The sequence below is a fragment of the Melopsittacus undulatus genome, chromosome 5, assembly GCF_012275295.1.
Source record: "Melopsittacus undulatus isolate bMelUnd1 chromosome 5, bMelUnd1.mat.Z, whole genome shotgun sequence".
In the NCBI taxonomy this organism is placed as follows: domain Eukaryota; kingdom Metazoa; phylum Chordata; class Aves; order Psittaciformes; family Psittaculidae; genus Melopsittacus; species Melopsittacus undulatus.
In genome coordinates this window covers 59,910,271-59,929,608 of record NC_047531.1, presented here as the reverse complement: position 1 = coordinate 59,929,608, position 19,338 = coordinate 59,910,271, and the positions used below count along the sequence as shown (strand labels likewise).

The window sequence follows — 19,338 nt, the reverse complement described above, 5'->3', positions numbered from 1 at the left end:
GGTCTATGATTTCTCCGTGTGGTGGTTTTTTTTTCTATATCGTATACAAAAATAAGCTGCAATTTTCACTGTTTGTGTTAAAGTAAAACCTGGATATGTTAGATAACGCATTTTTTATAATTTTAAGTGTACAGCAGAGCACTGATGTTATCTCTGAACTACTGTATTCTACTTTATTTTACAATGCCAGTGTTACTGTCCTAAAAGAACATTTCTTCTTGGTGTACTTATTGGTGTCAAATTAAAATGTAACTTTTAACATATTGGAAAATATTTTCTAGCAGGCATATTGTTAGTGATAATGTCTAAAATACTGTTGTATTTACATGATCTGCCAGATATTTCTCCAATTACAATTTCCAAATGCTGTGATTTTTTTGAGGTTCTGAATTCTTTCAGAGAACTGTATGAAATTACAGCTGTACTGTTCTTTGAATATATGTGATACACAGAAATATATTAACTGTTCATAGATGTTAAATTCTGAACATTGTTTTGATCTTTTAGCTAGGAGGATTCTTCTGTTTAGCATATCTGTAATTTTAAATTAATTTCTGTTGTAAGGATAAAAGTAACAATATATAATTTTTATTAGTGTCAACATCTTTTTATCTAGTATTTTATTACGTTAAAAAATCTTTGAGGTTACAAATTGTTAACTAGAGATGCAGCACACAGAGGTGGTAGCACTATCACCAGACTATGTTGTGATTAAGTAGACTGTAATCAGTATTTGTAACTTTTGTTAGGTCTGACTAAACACACCAAAAGTATTACAGTAAATCTTACATTATAGTAAGTGCCAAGCAAAAAGCAAATTTAACATTTCTTATTGTTGGAATACTGGTGAAGTTTTCTGTAAATTCTTAAATCGAGGTATGTAGGTGATGAAGTTGTAGGTGATTCAGCAGGCCAACCGGTAGCAGGTTTTTTCCTTTTACCCAATTAAAAAATATAAACGTTTTCTTCTATGTCAAAAGCAAACTATCTTTCTTCTCCCAGCTGTCTTAGGTGAATAAACAAACCTCCGAATCAGATGGCCTTTAAATAGCATAATCTCCTTTTAGCTGCTATGGCACAGCAATAAAGAAACAAAATGACAAAAGCAAGAGGTTTAAAGTCCTATATAGACTACTGAACTGTAAATATTACTGCAATATTGTCTTTTACTCAGGTTTTGTTCATGGTATTTTAAAAAGTACAAGTTTCCCCAAAGTTCAGGTATTAGGACTGCAATAATTTTGAAGTAGTATCATTAGTGAAGATGTGAAGTAAGAACTTGTAGGCTTTTTGTGGACATTTCTCATCTTGAAATATGAACCTATTTCAATGCCTTTTGAATTAGACTAATTTACTATAAATTTGGCAAAGAAAAAAACAACAAATCACTGGACAGTGATCTCTTTGTGCTTTCCAGTGTCATGTAGATTTAATAAAATGATCATGTTAGTAACTAAGGACTAGTATGCAGATTTATGAAATATCCTGTGCACAAACCCAGTTTACCTTGATACTATGCTTTTTAAAACCTGTATTAGTAGATTTTGGACCAAAACTTTCTCATCCTGCTAAATGGGCTCCAGTATGCAAGCCATCTTCAGTACAGGATGTTTTTTTTGTCATGCAGTTGCACCTAGAGTTTAGCTTCTCTTGACTTATAAATTGTCTCAGATTGAAGAAACTTTCTTAGAGTATCAAGGGTTCCAATGGATGCCAAGAATTTTATAGATCATTTTTGAGAACATTCAAATTTTTGATAGGTGTTTAATGGGCCTTTTATATTGGTAGCAGCAGGAAGAAAAACCACCACCAAACAAAAAAAGGGTTTGGTTGGGTTTTTTTAACCTATTTTACAATTTTATTGCACTGCCATCCATGGACACTGCTGATATATCTGCCTTAGATACAAATGAAACATTCCTTCAGACAGCTGAATGTTTCCTGCCTGCCAGCCTAGAAATCAAACTTTGCATGATATTACAGAAATTCATCATTTTTTTCCTTTGGCAAATGACTTAGTGGTGAAATTGTTATAGTCAGCTGTACTTTCCTATTTTGATCATCTTGTCACTTTCTGATTCAGCTGATAAAAGGATATGTATTTTGTCAAGGGAAATATATAGACACATCACTCTTGTTGACAGCAGAAGAGGGTCACAAAAATTTCATCAAGGGAAGCTTCTACATTACAGATTCTGTCTTGCAAAAAAATTTGTGCCCAGAATAAGTTTACATATAGGACTAATTCTGTTGATCTCAAGGACACTACTTACATGGTGTCCCCCCTAAGTATATGAGCTTTCTAATTACCCAGATATGTGCTTGTCTGCTAATGTGAACACATTACAGCTTAAAACAATACATATATGAATTTTTGGGCTTGTGGGCTTATTCATGTCATGTATATGTAAGCATGTAGGTGAAAGTGGTCTAATTTTCAGAACTGCTAAATGTTGACAACAGCAGTTAACTGGAGACAGTGGTGCTCAGGATGTTAAGTTAATAATTCTTAAAAGGGTGTATATACTCTTGGGTGCTGCACCTTCTCCGAATTATTTGAGAAACATTAGACCATAGCATTTCAAACAATCTTTTGGAAAATGTCAGGTTTTGCTGTAATTTTAACTTTGATGCCTGGTTTCACGGGAAAGCTTCTTAATAAAAAGGATGAAAATGCAGTTGTTTTGTTTTTATAAGCAAATTCTGTTTTGTCTTTTCCATTGTTAGAAAGTTATCATCAAATTCAACATTGATTGATTCTGGTTTCATTTTGTGGAATAAAACTGAGGTAAAGGGATGATGAAAGAGATTCATAAGGATTGAATTCTGAGGGCTGAAAGGCAAGATATTAACGGTTTTGTTACTTTGGGGTATGTCTCTGCTGAATTGGTGTAATCCATCCAGGTCTACATCACAAAAACAGCAAGCAGGCTAGAATCAGAAATGACAGGAAGACTTTAACTACCCTCTTATCTCTGGAGGTTATCCATCCTGTGCTTAGATATATGTTGGCAGAATAATGTAATTTCAGAGTAGTGCAACTCATGTTCTGACTTTGAGCATGAATCTGCCTTTACAGCAATTAGTCTAGAATATCTCAACACCAGTAAATTCACAGACTGCATCTTTCTTGCATTAGAAACTCTTTACAGTGTTCTGGCAGTGTAAAAGGGTTTTAAGGTGTTCATAAATTATGTTATCTTTATGCTTCATAGCACCCAGTCTTCATGTAGAGAGTCTCTCTATGTAAAAGAACAGCATAGATAGGAATTTGGTTGTAGATTTTTAAGAACTGACCTGAGGAAAAATCTTCTAAGAGGTGAGCTAGGCATACCCTACACTACTTTTACATTATTAGGAACACATGTTCAGAGGGTAGAGAATAAGTAGGATTGTAAAAAACAAAACAAAAAAAAACCCAACCAAACCCAAGCCCCAAAAATTTTTAGACAAGAGGTAGCAAAGTAAAGATTTATAGATGTAAGGGAAAATGTACAATTAGAGATGGAAAACTAATAACAGGAGACATTGGTGTTGGCAGTTCTATTTCAAGTAGTGTGTTCTTTGAGCAACAAATCCTCTTGTGAAAAGGATCTTCTTAATATGTTGGTTTTGCAGGTGTCTTCATATAATGAAAATAATTGCATTCACAAAGTCTGCTGTTATAAATATACATTTTTATAAATGTCATGAAAATTTAACAGTGTATCTGAAAGCTTTAAAAAGAAACCCAAAACTATTAGATAATATTTCAAGAAACCTAACAATGGTTTGAGATCCCAACTCACAATTTTTTGAAATGTGTGGTTGAATGCTGCACCAGACCTAATAGTACCTGTATCTTTCTAGATGCTGTTTGGAGCAAACTCCACAAAAGGACTTATGCCTGGGGGGGTGGGGAGCGACGGCGACATGATGGTGGACAGAGAGTCAGTGCCGTGTTATTGCTTACTGATGAGGTTTTGCCAGGATGGCATCTAGTTCAATTTTTGGTTGATGGTGTTTACTAAGATCCTGTGAGTATTTTACCATGTGGTTTTAACAGAAGGATTAGCATATAACCTGGAAAGGCTTTAAGGAACATGTCTTCTTACCTCTCTAGTTGTGGATTAGATACAGAACTCTCCCGATATTTTGTCATTTGAAGTATTTTTGCATATTCTAATTTCTAAAAGCCCATTCCTGAAGACAGATATGTGTAACTCAAAGTCATAGTAGAGTTCTAATTGCTCCAACAGAATAGGATATATTTTGGTTTATCCATTACTATCAGGTTATGTCTGCTATTGGCAAAACTTCTACTGATGTTTTCTCACTTTCATACTGCAGTGTCTACAGATTCAGGATACAGTCCAAATGCATTTTTTTGTTCTGCTGAAGCAAAAATTGGTAACTGCTGAAAGACATCTCTTAGTCAGAAATTAAGTATCTATCATAATAAAAGCACAAAATGACAAATGTAGTTAGTATTTTTTGATAATGTCATTCTGTGTCACAGTGCTGCTTTGGCTTTTTCTGCAATTCGACTTCTCCAAGATGCAGAAATTTTTAGGATGGAAGAGACACATTTTAAAGAAGAAAATGATGAAAACCAGTGTTTGGTATGTGTGGATATTTGTTTTAAACTATTGCTTCTTAGTATATGAAGTCTTGCATGGAGTGTTGAGTGTTTTTCAGAATACTACTAGAACATAGCAGCCATCTGCATTATGTGATTACCATTAACCTGGGGAGAAAATGATGTTTGACGTATTTTAGATACCTGCTTGCCTAGAGTATATTTAATATGTCTGTAATCATAATTTTAATCACATATGGTTTGGAATTATATTTTTTATTTGTACACTCTCAATTGGCAACAACAAGAAACTTCTAGCTCTCCATAAACAAAAAGAAAGTGGAAAAAATAGCTATAAGGTGAAAATCTTGTATTCTTCAGTTAATCTGATTGAAAACGTACTTAAGAGTATCCTTATTCAAAGAGCCACACCGACCATTGCTGTTCACATCACTGCTGTGTTCCAAATTTAGCAAGATCTCAGCTGACTTCTGTTGTCTAAAACGTAGGGATACCAGCATATACTTTGGAAAGCAAATACGCAATATACTATGCATTTATTCTTGAGCACACAGCAGATCAAACTGACTTACATGGACAAAGCAATTCAGCAGTGAGGCCAGATTTTGTGACATGCATGAAACTAGACTTTCCGGAGTGAAGTTTAATTATTTTGTCTGTATTGCTTATCAAGGTCTTCTGTCTTTCTGCACTTGCTCCTACATTTTCTTGGGACTGCCATGTCTTCGGTAACTGAGTTACAGCTATTTACTTTTTTTTTTTCTCATTTGCACCAATGCAAGCAACGATTTTTTATATAAGTACAACACAGCTCGTGCACTGTCCCTTTATTGCTTAGTGGGACAAATGCCCCAAACATGGACTGTGCAATTTTGGTAATAGGACTATTTTTATATTCTGTTTAAATTCTGCATTTATAATATGTGATGATGGCACAGGGAGTTGAGCATTCTTCCAAACACTCCCAGTACGATACATTAATATTTGTTTCTAATCACTCAAAATACTAAAAACTACAAATAAAACATAAAAATATTATTTCTAATCACCAGTGAGGTACCAGAACTTGGTATTGATCCTACTCTACAATTAACTTTTTATGTGCCTTAGAGTTTTGTGTAAGGTTCCTCTTTGAGAGGAATAAAGTCCAAACTGCTAGAATTATTCTCCATGACACATATAGTATACGGATATATTCATGGGTTCTCTCATAAAAACTGTTTTAATTTACTACAATTGTTTTTTTGCTATAGTTTAAAAGTTAAATAATAAATGACCTCCAGTTACTAAAAAAATGTATATCTGTCCTTCAAATAAACTTCTGGTTATAATGATGTTATTATTTGTGATATATTTGCATTAATTGAATTTGTTTTAGACTAATGCTCCCCTGTCGATTTGTTTGTAGCAGAACACTTGACTTAGAAAGTAACATTTCTCTTGCTTTTGGAAATTATTAGGACTCTTACATCAAAGACATTCGACTGCCTCACAATGTAACAGCACAAGATCATATAAATGTACATCTATGGCTAAGGTGTCGTACAACGTTAGTGACTGCCCTAGTAGCACAGATACATGGTATTGGTGATATGGAAGGTATTACTATTTTTTGGTTTAATCCTTTGGTAAATTTAAATCCTGGAAAATTCAGAAGCAATTCTTATTCATAAAAAAAATAAAATATTAACATTAATTCTGGGCTGTATTATCACTGAGCAATGGAAAATACATTTCTGCGTGCAATCTCTCCCTAGAGTATTTAATGCAAAGCATTATGTTACTTTTCATTTAATGATCATTATGTTTTGATAAATCACTCATGTGAAAAGTTTCAAATGTTCTGCTGTAATTAAGTATGCTTGTTTTAAAAAACACTGTTGCTATATACTTCCAGTTTCAAATGTCTCTGAAGGATTTTTTTTTCACTTTTTCTATCTCTAATAAATGAAATGTTCCTATATGTTCTAAAAATGTTCTAAAAAGTTCTAGATTATCTTTTTTTTTTTAATTTTAGTGAGATACTACAAAATGCAATATTGCAGTTTGAGTATGAATGAAATGTTTTTAATTCCTTAGTTCTATGAACTTAGTATTAACTTTGATGCTCACATAAGTACCAAATCACAGTTTAGGTCTGTAGCCAAACTCTTGTTTAACCTTTTCTGGATAATTCCTGTGAAGACTGTTACTATTTTGAAACAACTAAGATCAGATATGTGAATATGTAGAATATTTTTTATGGGTGAGAATGACATTTGATCTACAAAATCTAATCAGTTATGCTGGTGGCTTAAATATAAAGAATGTATTTGGATTAATTTAAACCAAGTGAAGTTTAAAAACTATTTTTTGTCTTCCTTTATTTTGAAGTAAACTTTGCACAGAATTAATGAAGTAGTAAATTTGGAATTTATAATGTCAGGTTTTCTGTAAAGTTTTAGTATAGAAGTGACTTCTTAAGAATGGTGGAAGAAACTGCCAAGTCTTTCTATTGAATTTTTACTATTAATATATTCTCTTATTTTAGAAAATTATGTGGCTGAACGCAGAAGTGTGCTGAAAGAAGTAATACTAGAGTCAGAAGCCTTTGGTGATACTGAGACTCAGGCTGAAATGATGGTGCAAGCTGCTATTCTTGACCTGCAAGAAAAACGTCCTGTGGCAGACGTTAAACTTCTTGTGGAGGTTTGAGCATAAAGGAGAAACTGCTTGCTTTTCTTTGATGCATTTTTCATGTAGTCAGAACGGATAACACCAGCATTAAATAAGCTTGAAACAGGGCCTCTAAAATAGATATTTTTTTTTTCACTTTGTGTGGTTTGTCCTCATAAATAGACAGCAAAAAGCAGTAACTGCTTTGGTTTATGTTGTCCATGTCCAAACAGAGTATCATCAGTTTACTCCAAGAGGATACATTAATTTCCCCTCCAGCTTCTTTGACTCTTGTGAAAAGTATGCTTCTGCTGGCAGACATACTAACACTGCAAACAGAAGATACAGAACGATGCTCTTCTACACTGGAACCATTAAACTTACTAATTTTGGCACACGAGCTTACCATTAAAGCAGTGAGTATATGCTGGTGATTTACACAGCATTAGAAATTCTCAGTTATCTCTTCTGGAAACTATTTTAGTGATTTATTAATAAGGGCTATTCCTATTAACTGATCAATTTTCCCTAGATTACTTAGTGTAAAGAAGTAATTAATCTTGACAAATTTATTTATGCATATTCATCATGTGTACTCATGTACGTAGTCTGGTATTTTCATACAATTTGAAAATACTGAATACTTGCAAAATGTACATCTGTATATGATAACTGGAATACGTAGTTCAATTTTTAAAGAAATGTAGAACACTTCCTATTTAAAATGAGGGATATATTTATACTCAGCCCCTCAAGGAGGACACACATTCCATAAAATTGTATCTTAACTTAGAATAATTTGAATTAGAAAGTCTACATAAAGTAGCCTATTATTTATGATGTTTTAGATTGACAGATTGTTGTAATCAGTATGAAGAAATTATTTCCATGTAAAAATTTATATATTCAATAAAAAAGCAAATCTAAAGACATGGAATCTGTGAGGAAAATGTACGGTAAAACCATTTACCTATTTGGTGATCCAAAACTAGATATGCACTTCTGCAGTCTTTACTAGTTCTTGATACAGTTTATGAAGAAAAGCTTTTGAATCAAATTCTTTCCTCATATTCCCTAATACAGAAGTTTAATCCATTGAAATATTTGTTTACCCAGCTAATAGAGAATCATGTGAATAATCTGAGTATCAGAAATCCACTTGTGAGACTTACTAGCCTTCAAGCAATTTAACATTTTACAGCATGTCCCCACCACCTTATTTCTGTGAATGAAAAGTCTGACTGTTTCATGCATGTTATTTTTTTTCTTGGCCTTTGTTGGATGTCAGATTTCTTTGTAGAAATGACAATTTCTTTTGAGGGCTCAGGTTACTTGGGAGATCTATTGTTTAAAGACTGATTTGAGGGACTTTGGTTTTAGAAACCAAAGCTTAACATGGATAAATTTGATCAAAAGTTCATTGAAATTATTCGTTACCAAACTCCTCTGCAAAGAAGACAAGTACAAACTGAAGTAAATGAGTTTGGCAGTTTCAAGCCCTTTTCTAATGCTCTTTTACAAGACTCATTTGAGTTCCAGGTTTTTTCCATGCCTAATGTACTTTGTTAAGCTGCTATTTGATTTACTGTCTGCAATTTGATTTCACAAAGTATACTCTTTTCACAGATTTTTGTTTGCGGGGAACCTATTGAACAGCAAATAGATGACAGTACCTTGACTTGCCTGGTCCTACCTACAAAAAATATCTACCTGCCACACATGAACTTGCTAGCCCAAGTCAAAATGAGAATAGGTAAAAAAAAAGAAAGTAATTAATTTTATTTTCTCATTACTTTTCATTCATATTTTATGCAACAGCAGATAAACTGATACATGAAAACTATTAAAAGACGTAATAAATAATTTTCATTATACAACTAAAATATTTCAAAAACTATGAATAGATGCCTGTTCAGCTCCATGCAATGTGTGTAAGCAAGGTACAATTCTTTCAGGAACTGTGATCCACAAAGGCTTATATATGAATGTTATAGCTTGCTAAAATTAATGGTAAATTCAATTTTTAAAAAGTGGAAGTTAACAATACTTTGACAGCTTCTGTACAAAATGTTCATTCTGTGAATACTTCCTATATAAGTTCCATTTCTCTGGAAGCAGTTATATGGGAACTAACTAATGATTTAGTATTTACCAGTCACCATGGAATAGTGATGATAATTATTTGTCCCAATGGAAAAAGTAGTGTCTGTTATGGTTGTTACCTTTTAATAACTTCTCTTGCTAACTTTTCTTTATATAGAAACTTGGATATATGCTGAATAGTAACATAAGAAAACCTTTAAGATCTGTCTGAGGTTTGTTGCTATATAGCAAATATAGAGAAAGGGATATTGCCTCAATGCTCTTTCTGCTAAACTTAATTAGGTGTATATCTGAGTTATAATGGATTAAAAATTCTAGCAATCACTTACTGCGCTTTGGTTTGCATTGTGGAGCATCCTCAGAGTACTCTGACTTCTTTTTCAGGAGTATATGCTCTGGGAGGAGCACATAAGTGCACCCCAACCATTACTTTTTATTCAGCCCTTAGGACTAGAATAGAGGTAGTCCAAAATAAATAGTTTGAAATGAATCTTCTGTGGCTGTCTGGTCATCAACTGGTTTGCTCTGGAGATCCACTCTTATTGTGCTTTACTGCTTATCAGTGCAGGCATGGGCATCCTTATGCATAGTATTGGCCATGTTTGACCAGTTCCTGTTTCAGAATCCACATTTTTAGGAAGATGCTGGAAGAGTACAGATACTCTTTAGGAAGAGTACAGATGAATATTTGGGAGTACGGTACAAAAGGGATGCAATGCATCAAAGATGCCTTTAGAACTGGTTAGCACAGGAAGAATTTAGAAATTATCAGAGAGGTTTAGGTTTTGCCTGCAACTGCCAGGTCAAATAGAGTTATGAAGTAGTTTATTGCTTATCTTTCCAGATAATTTGTGAAAGGGTTGATTTGTGTACCCTGAGATTCTTCCAGATGGCTTAGGCAAACCTCAATGGCATCATGAAGTAGTGAAACAACATTATAGCTCTGTATTTATATCCTTTAATCACTTGGATTTCTGAGAATTGTTTTGTAACAGAAAATAACAGTATTTGCTCTAAGAAAATCGTTTCTTTTTTGCATAAATTGGTTTTCTGTTAAATAATTTACTGAGTATTGTCCTTTTTTCAGTTTATTTTTATTTGTTTTCCTTAGGGCACACATTAGCTGAAAAAGTAGCTTGTACACCTGCAAGAGGAGACCCACTGCAATGGCTAGGTGCTCTCAAACATTTAGAATCAGCATTGAAGCTTTGCAGAGCATCTGCAACTGAAAGAATAGATCTGGAAGCTGAACTTCTTTTTTGGATAGGTAAATAAAACCCTGTTTGTATGTCATTATAGTCTTCCTAGGCAATGTTAATGCATGTGGCCTCTCTTAAAAAGGAGATATTTTACTGTAAAAATAGAACAGATTGGGATATTTCTTACCCTGTCTAGCTGTAGATCTCTTGCTTGTGTTTAATATCACAGCAGCATAGTTCAGGATGCATTATGCAACAAATAATTTCAAACGTGCAGTAGAACTTCTCCCACCTGTATGTTATCAGGTATCAAAGGGTGTGGCCAATGTGATTAAGGACATTGTAGGAAACTAATTAGCTTCTTTGCATTAGTCTGAACTAATGATGAGAGGCTTAGAAAGTGTTTCTAATTGATTTAACAGAGCTAATGAAATACACAGTGTTTAAATTTGGATTTTAGTGGCATTATGTTTTGCACAGGAGGTATTGGTTTGTTAAGACCCCAGCCAGAAAGGGACTCATGACTCTGTAAATTTTCTCCTAAAATGCTATTTCTTGGAGTTAACACTATAAAGAAAAAGGATTGTGCAAATGATCTTATGGCCTTTCAGACACTGAAAACCCGAAGTTATGCTGTATTGAATCTGCTTCCAATCACAGTGTAGCACAACACGCAGATCCTGCCTGTGGAAAGGTTGTTTCCTTTTGGTCTTTTGAACTGTTAGAGGATTTTCTTAAATGAAAACAATTCTATTTATCGTTTCTACTTTCAAACAAAAAGCATATTCACATAAGGACTTCTTGCTGCACTTTCACAGAAAAGGCAGGTGGTTATAAGTGGTACTGAGAAGATGCTACCAGAAAGCTCTTTTGTGACAGCTAGCTGCTTACATTTATCCTGTGGCTAAGGGATGTACACAAAACACAGGCCTGAAGCCTATACTGTATGTGCAGCATAGTGCAGTACAGAACAGGACTGTGCCTGTACATTGACTCCTCCATGTACAGTGGTCTTCTAGTTACAGTGACCTACTAGTTAGGATCACTACACCTTAGGAGTCATTATGATTCCAAAGTTTGATTATTTTAGTTATTTTATGAAGTGATTTGCTATTCAAGCATCATGCATTACCTTTTAAAAAACAGAAAATATTGTGCTTATTGGGAAGAGAATAGGTAATACACTAAGTTGTTCAGCTTTTCTGGAGGTAAAAACATGTTGGGTCTTCAAAAATATAAAAAAACCCTTGCAGATCTGCTTTCTATGTCTTTCTTAGGTAAGGTAGAACTCCAGATAGCTGAAGCAAGCAATAGCAAGTCATCTCAAGCTGCTGAAACCCTGATGGAAGCCATAAAACTCAGCCAACAACATGATCAAAAATTTGAGTAAGTAACTAGCTATATAACTTACAAAATAATTTTAATCACAAATTAATATAGTTTTTTGACCTTTTTCTGGGATTTGGTGTGGGAATCCTATTAGGAAGCATCTTTTATGTTCTGAACATTTTTCTTCTATGGCAGTATAGAAGAGCTACTTATTTATTCTCTTATTTAAAACAAATGCTGAGAACATTTAAAAGCATATTTTAGAGTATACAGAGTTTTAACTTTCTGTTCTATTTCCAAATTTGTACCCTCTCTGTCAACACCAGGAACAGAGTTATCAATTAAGCAGGGATTTTATGCATCTTTCAGAAGATGAGCTGTGGTCTGTGCCCTTCCAGATAATAGAAATCCAGCTTGAAAAGGTTAGCAGCCAAAACAGTCAGAAGAACAGAGGCAGAAGGAGTATAGAAAATGTGTTTGTAACAGATAGCAGGACAGTGACTTTGGCATTAGTTATCAGTATAGATGCCTGAAGAGCTGAGCCAAGCCAGCCAATAAATTCTGTCAAGCAACTCTGATACATTGGACTTTAGTTTTTTTAGTTTCTTGACCAGTCTTAATGACTAATGTGCCACGTCTGGTTACAGTGTAAAGGCAGCAATTTACATTGCTTGTTTGGGTATTCTTTACTTAAGTTAATGAACAGAACTCTGAACACAGAAGCAGTAGCGTAGTAATAAAACTCTACAAACAGACAGCCTGAAGGAAGATAGTACAAAAATGGACTGTGGTGATGTTTTGCAAGTTTCATTTGCTACACTTATTTAATTTGCTACTGTTTTCCTAAAAGAACATACAGCAACATCAATGGACCTTGGCTTTCTTATTTTAGAGAACTGAACATCCCAATCTTCTCTGGTATCTATGGGATTATTTAATTAAAGTTATTTCTTCATGTCTCAAATCCTTTATTGTTAGCAAGACTAGAAAGTTTACTAAATTGTCACGAAGTGCAGAACTTGCTATCTTCTCATTTAGTTTGCCCTATTTTGAACTGTGCACCACTCTTTGGCTTTTGTATTTTGCTTTACACAAATCGTACCAAAGCTGGAATTTATTGTACTGTGCAAGCAGCCAAGTCTGTGCAATATGACTCTTGTCAGTAATAGTAATTACATGAGCAGGAGTTAGTTGCTATTCTTAGGAAAGCTAATTCATAGGGGAGATCTCGAGAGATCTCCCAAGCCAGGAGGAACCTGCATAAAAAGGATTTTATAAACCCATAGGGAATGGAAATGACAGAGAAGTTCTCCACATATAGTGTTTTTTAGCAATTTGATGAAAGTAATTCTGCCCCTCCGTTCTGGTAAGAACTCACCTGGAGTACTGCATTCAGCTCTGGAGTCCTCAGTACAGGAAAGGCATGGACTTGTTGGAGCGGATCACTGTATATATTTTCACTCATTCTTGAAAGAGTCTGACTGAAGACCCATATCCAATTTCAGCCACAGAGGTTTCAGGGAAATGAGGACAATGGGTATATACCTTAACCTGAAGAAAGAAGAGGAACTCATACAGATTCCCTACAGAAAGATCATTGCCCTTGCAGAATTACAGTTTTCTTACTAAACGTTTGCTATTCATTCATTGAATATTTGCTGCACATAATGCAACTTATATTTGACATACACTTTAAGTAGATTATGAAGGCTGAATGAATGATTTATTTGGTGAGACTGTCTAGTCTTATGCAGGAGTTTGTATCATTGCAGTGCTTACTTTGATAGTAACAGTGATTGATTGGTGTGTTGTTTCTTACAGGTTAATAAGAAGATCATACCTTGAAATAGCACTATCATATTTGCATTTTGCCACAAATAATGAGGATGTGTCACATACAGATAAGATGGTGCCTTCCAAATCAAACGTATGTTTTCTATCTTTTGGGTAGTTGCCTCTTCAAAGCAGGAAATATATTTCTGTTAGAACATCATGTACCTTGCCAAACTTCTACTTACAGTGACTTATAAATCATGCTGATACTGAAAATCCTACCAGAAAAATCACACAAAGAAATTGTATAGTAGAATAGAAGAGTTTTGTCTCGTTTGATGTTATTTTTCAGGTTTATTGCATTGAATGATAACATTTAAAATATTTTCTCTATAAAATAATAAGAAACAGAACTAACAGTATTTTCATTTCTGATTATGTACTAATTAATATGTACCCTGCAAAGAAAACATCATTCAGGACTGATTTTTAAGTGACAATATTTATACTTTACCAGATAGGAATTTTTTAGTACAAATCTGTATGACAGCATGAGGAATATAAAAGCCATGCTGAAGTGGCTACAAGCCATAGATTCAAAGTATAATATGTAACAACAAAGGTAATTAAGATTCCAGAAAATGGAAAATTGTAGCAAAACTGTGTACAGTATTGACTATAGTTTAAGCTGCCCTGAGAATATTTATAAGCAGCAGTCAGTTAGTATGCTCTGGATAATTTTTTTCAATTTTAGCAATTAATCATGGATTTACAATCAGAGCTGATTTTTATAACTTGCAAATAAAATTATAATTCTGTAAGTAGGAGGATTTTTTTTTCTGTATTTAAAATATGTTTTACCATAATACAGTTAGAATCTTAATTATGAACTGATGTATAACTTTAGATTGCTTCTGGAGAGCTTTCTTCTCCCAAGGAGTTTCCAAAATCAGAAGGCTGCAAAGTACAAGCCTGGATTGCAGTAAGAGCAGCTACACAGGTTGGTATAATATTCTAAAGAGGTCATTTTTATTTTATTTTAATTTTATGTCATGCTACTTACACAAGCAAACAAGACAATGCAAACAAGAATTAAGGTTTCCTGAATTTTCTGGCATGTGTTTTATTTGAGGAAATTAAAATTTACACTGTCTGAGTAGTACATTTAATCTCTCTTGGACAGATCTGGCGCTGTTTGATTCAGTGCAAATAAAAGAGCACCCTACCTGATATGTCTACACATGTATTTGACATGTGGGTAGACAGCAGTGGCATCCAGATGAGGATATCTGATTTGGAATCATTTATGTAATAATTAAGTTGTCAGCAGTAATGGTTTATTTAAGTATAGTATGTACTATATGTCAAAGAGAAATAGGGTATTTTCCTGACATTTAAAAATGTGGTATATGGAGTAATTAATTTTTTGTCACCAGCTTGCTATTCTCAGACTTTAAGATCTACGTAAATATTGTAGTGAACTGGTTCTGAATAGAATAAAAATTATTTTTAGGTCAGTGAAGCTGTACTTGATTCTAAGCTATTAGTTGGAATGAAGAGTATTAAAGAACACAGCATGAAGGATGCAGTACGACAGAAAATCCCAGAATTTGCTTCCATGGATCTTCTTGCTTCATACAGAGATTTTTTGTCTGGTATTCCTTTATATTTAGTAATATTTGAGCGTTAACTAGTAAATGATATATGTCATGTAACCTAGTAATACATTTAATATATATTTTTAATTTATGAATATATATAAGTCAGATTTGGAAAGTAAAAGCAAAGTAAGTTACTTGCAAGGATAGTGTTTTCTAAAATCCAAAGTCTATATAATGAAAAAAAAAATCACTGTATTTCCTATCCAATGGATTAACATTTAGAGATGCTTCCATTAGCTTGGTAGAAATTTGACTTTGCCTGGTTTATTTCCAACTTTTACATTTAGTTTACATCTAATGGGGTTGTTGAAATGGAAGCTTTTGATTTACAAATAAACCAGTCAAACTAGGAATTCTGGGATATTCTTTACCAGATGTTATATAAACACTAAGACACAATATCTGTGTTTATTTTTAAACTGGGAACCATTAATTTGGTGATAACATTTTGGTTCAGTGGTTTAATTTCAGTCATCCCAAGTGACTGACAAAGATTGAATTGCTCTGCAATCTGTTGCTGGCAAAGCTGAGCAATGTCTGCTTACTGTACAGTGTTCAAACATATGTGTCTTTTTTGGTTTATGAAAACAAGTGTTATATGCTAAGACTTTCCATCAATCTGATTGTTTTGTACTAGCTCCATTTGCTTGTAATTACAGATCATTTTTTCTTTTAGCAAATGCAGCAGGTGTTTTTCCTGATAGTTCTGTTAGGCAATACAAAGAAGAATAGAGAATGTAGAAAAGCAATAGTAGGCCAAAATATATAAAGGTAAATTGAAATGGAAATTATCAGCACAGAATGCTAAATATTTTCTGTAAAACCATTAGTGAAACACATTAAGTTTCATCTATAAACAATGTGGCCATTTTAATGAAATTCTGGTTTTACAATTGATAGTTGAATATCAGGAATAATAGCGACATTCAGATTTTGTAGAAGCACACATAATTATTTTCTGGAAGTTTACTATTAGGAATTACTGTAACATAATGTTTGTCCAGTGTGGAATGAGAAACAGCAGTATTGTGTAGGCCTTTGAGGAGCCATGTACAAATGCAGTGAAAAGAAAAATTAATAGTGATAACTACTGATATATTTTTCCTCTTTTTCATAAGTGTAACTTTTAGGCAACACCAAAAAAAAAAATTTAAAAGTCCATACTTAAGAAAACATTTCGTTGATAATGTGCTTAATATCTGGAAGGGACTGGTTTGAAGCTAACAAAAAACATTGCAGAATACATAACTCCCTATAAATAATTAGGAAGTTCAACTGATGTCATTAGGACCGATGACTGTTACTAGTTTCCATTTAGTAAATATCTGCTGTTGGACAATATGTAGAAATACAGGGTTTAATTTAAATTCAGAGAGAAAGAGCAAGAGAGAGCACCTTTCTCTTCACCTCTTTTTGCTTCTTGAAAGAGCAGTCTTGAGAAATAATTTCTTTATCAGTTCAACTAATATTAAAGCAGAATAGAAAGAATTTTCCTCTTAACTGAGGTTCACAAGCTACATTTTTAGTTACAGATTAGTCAACTCCAAAAGAAATAGCTTTTGAAATGCAACCATTCTCTTAATGTCTAATGTTGAACTGTTATTGGATTTGCAGATGGATATAATGTTATCTCTGAAAGTCCCAAAGTGTTTTATACTGAAACTGAGCAAATCATAGAAGACAAGCAGAGCCAAAGTAAAGGAACAGAAAGTCTTGCCACCAAGGCCAGACAGAAGAAACAAACAATAACATGGATTCACTTAATTCGCTACCACAACTATTTAAAAAGACTTTATAATACAAATCTATTTGGTATGATTTTTTTTCTTTCTTCTAGAAAACTGCCATAGATAAGTTATTGTTCTTGGGGCCAACAAGAACAAAGTCTATCATCTGAGATAGTCTCATTTTGAGTTACTATAAATTGCATAAATGTGAAAAAATGTTCACCGAAATAAAGATAGATTTTATGTCAGTTTACAAGTGCTGCAAGTGAAGATAGTAACTTTTTAAATAATTATTTATAAGCTATCATGATACCAGAAAAACATCTCTCAAAACTTAATTTCTTTTACTATATCTGAAGCATTAAAAAAAATAATCATAATTTATATTTATTTTAGTTCTAGGTACATCAGACTTAAGTCACATCAGAAAGAAATCTGTTCAGTTTGGAGTCCTGTTTATGAGAATTCAGTATAGTGTAAATCGGAAGTCTGAGCATTACTGAATGTGTTTTGACTAAAACCCCAGATATTACGTACATACTTAGTTTATTTCACTGTAGACAAAAGATGGTAATGATAGGACCTTTCAAACAGAGTAAGAATACATGAATTTCAGGGCCCTAATACTATCCATCTATATCTGATGGTCAGCTGCTGGATATACAAATGATGACCTTATAGCTGAGAACAGAAATAGACTGCACATACAGGTGCTGCCTAGAGAAAAACCTGGCATTTCTGAAAGTAATTTCAGAAAAGCTTGGCTTTTTTCCTTGCAGCAACAAATGAAACTGAAGTATTCTACCTCACTACAGAACTATAAATACAGTAAAGTAACTACAAGTGGGTGTCAAAATGTAATTAAATAACCTAAAACTTGATTGTTCAGCTCTGCTGAAGTTACCGGTTATGGAGCCTATGGAGCAGCTCAAATGATCAGCTACTAGCTGTCTAAATTAGAGGTTTAAGAGTTCTTAAAACTTCTTTTGAGTATATTGAATAAAATATGCATTTATTCTAATAGGGGTTTATACATCTAATGAATATACTGATGATTATACATTCAAATTCAAGTATCTAAACCTCAGAACTGTACCTACTGTTTTATGCTTTTTTATAACGCCTAGACAGAGCTTGTTTCCTAATCAGATCTCCAGTGAAAAACTGTAATGCAAATAGCATAACCTAGTAATATTTAAGCACAATCAGTATACTTGTTGGAAATGCATTTATTTGGTACTGAATAGACTTACATATTTTACTACACTTTCAAAATTTGTGAATGTTGGGTAGCTGTAGAAACTTTACTTTTTAATGGCAGATGATGATGTAATAAAAATCTCTTTTCAAAGCTGCCCCTGACTCAGGACCTGGCTCATTTTCTGCAAGAGATGGACACCTTAGTTCTGTTTTTGACACAGGGATTGTTCTACGCATAGCAGAAATGCATTCCTTTCTTAAAAAGCATTTGGTTCATTATTCAGTATGTTGCCTTGAGAATTTCCCAGAAGAATTATGTGATGTAGAATTGCCACTTGATAGGCCAGCAGATTCTTCGAAGGTATTTGTTTCTTTTCTGCTGTTTCAAAAACATGTATTATACTTGCATTTCACTCAGATTCTTCCTATTTCCAATGGTGAGATTTCTGAGAACACTATAGAAGAATGAAATTGATTATGCAGAGGATCAGCACAAACACAAAATCCTGAGGAAGCAGTGAGGGACATAGCAAATGCAAATATCCTTGTGTTAGTTGTTCCTGAAAAAATTCTCTCTATCCAGTTCCCAGTGTATTTAGACCCTAAAAGATAGGCAGAATGATTTTTAAGGGTTTGTTAGTTAATTAAGTTGGCTGTATTATTTGGTAGGACTGAGGCTTTTAATCCTGTAGATCTCCATCTTTCATGTCCTCCCAATGTCATTTGTATGTACAAGTATCTATATTATTAATTTGGCCTATAATGATTTTGAAAAAACAGACAATTTATATTTCCTGAAACTTGTTGTGTGCCAGTTTTTTTCACTGACTGTCAGCTGGCTAGAAAATTAATCTTTTCAGATCTCTGGCTCACAAAAAGCCTGTTTTAGCTTTCAAATATAGGCAGCTCACGCTATATTACTCAGAGAAATCTTGATTTGGAGTTCTGGAGTCTACTCTGACCCTGCCATATGTTTTGAAATTTGTCTTTGAAGATCCAATGTAAAAATAATTGTCTTCAAAGTTTCTCCATTCCACTTCTCAAATTAATAATTATCCTAATACTAAAAAATTAAAGTGACAGGTTACTCTCTATGGTTTATCTTTTACCTG

At 33.5% G+C, this 19,338-nt stretch overlaps 1 protein-coding gene across 1 annotated transcript in view; it reads left to right on the top strand.

The window, feature by feature from the left end:
* Positions 1-19,338, top strand: part of CFAP54 (cilia and flagella associated protein 54) — a 117,545-nt gene that overhangs the window by 87,955 nt on the left and 10,252 nt on the right. The window contains exons 53-64 of the mRNA XM_031043727.2: positions 4,499-4,601; positions 6,040-6,178; positions 7,110-7,267; positions 7,468-7,650; positions 8,861-8,987; positions 10,449-10,604; positions 11,814-11,922; positions 13,687-13,792; positions 14,546-14,638; positions 15,152-15,293; positions 16,914-17,111; positions 18,379-18,587. Of these exons, the coding sequence (XP_030899587.2) occupies positions 4,499-4,601; positions 6,040-6,178; positions 7,110-7,267; positions 7,468-7,650; positions 8,861-8,987; positions 10,449-10,604; positions 11,814-11,922; positions 13,687-13,792; positions 14,546-14,638; positions 15,152-15,293; positions 16,914-17,111; positions 18,379-18,587 (1,723 nt within the window). The remainder of the gene's footprint in view (positions 1-4,498; positions 4,602-6,039; positions 6,179-7,109; positions 7,268-7,467; positions 7,651-8,860; positions 8,988-10,448; positions 10,605-11,813; positions 11,923-13,686; positions 13,793-14,545; positions 14,639-15,151; positions 15,294-16,913; positions 17,112-18,378; positions 18,588-19,338) is intronic.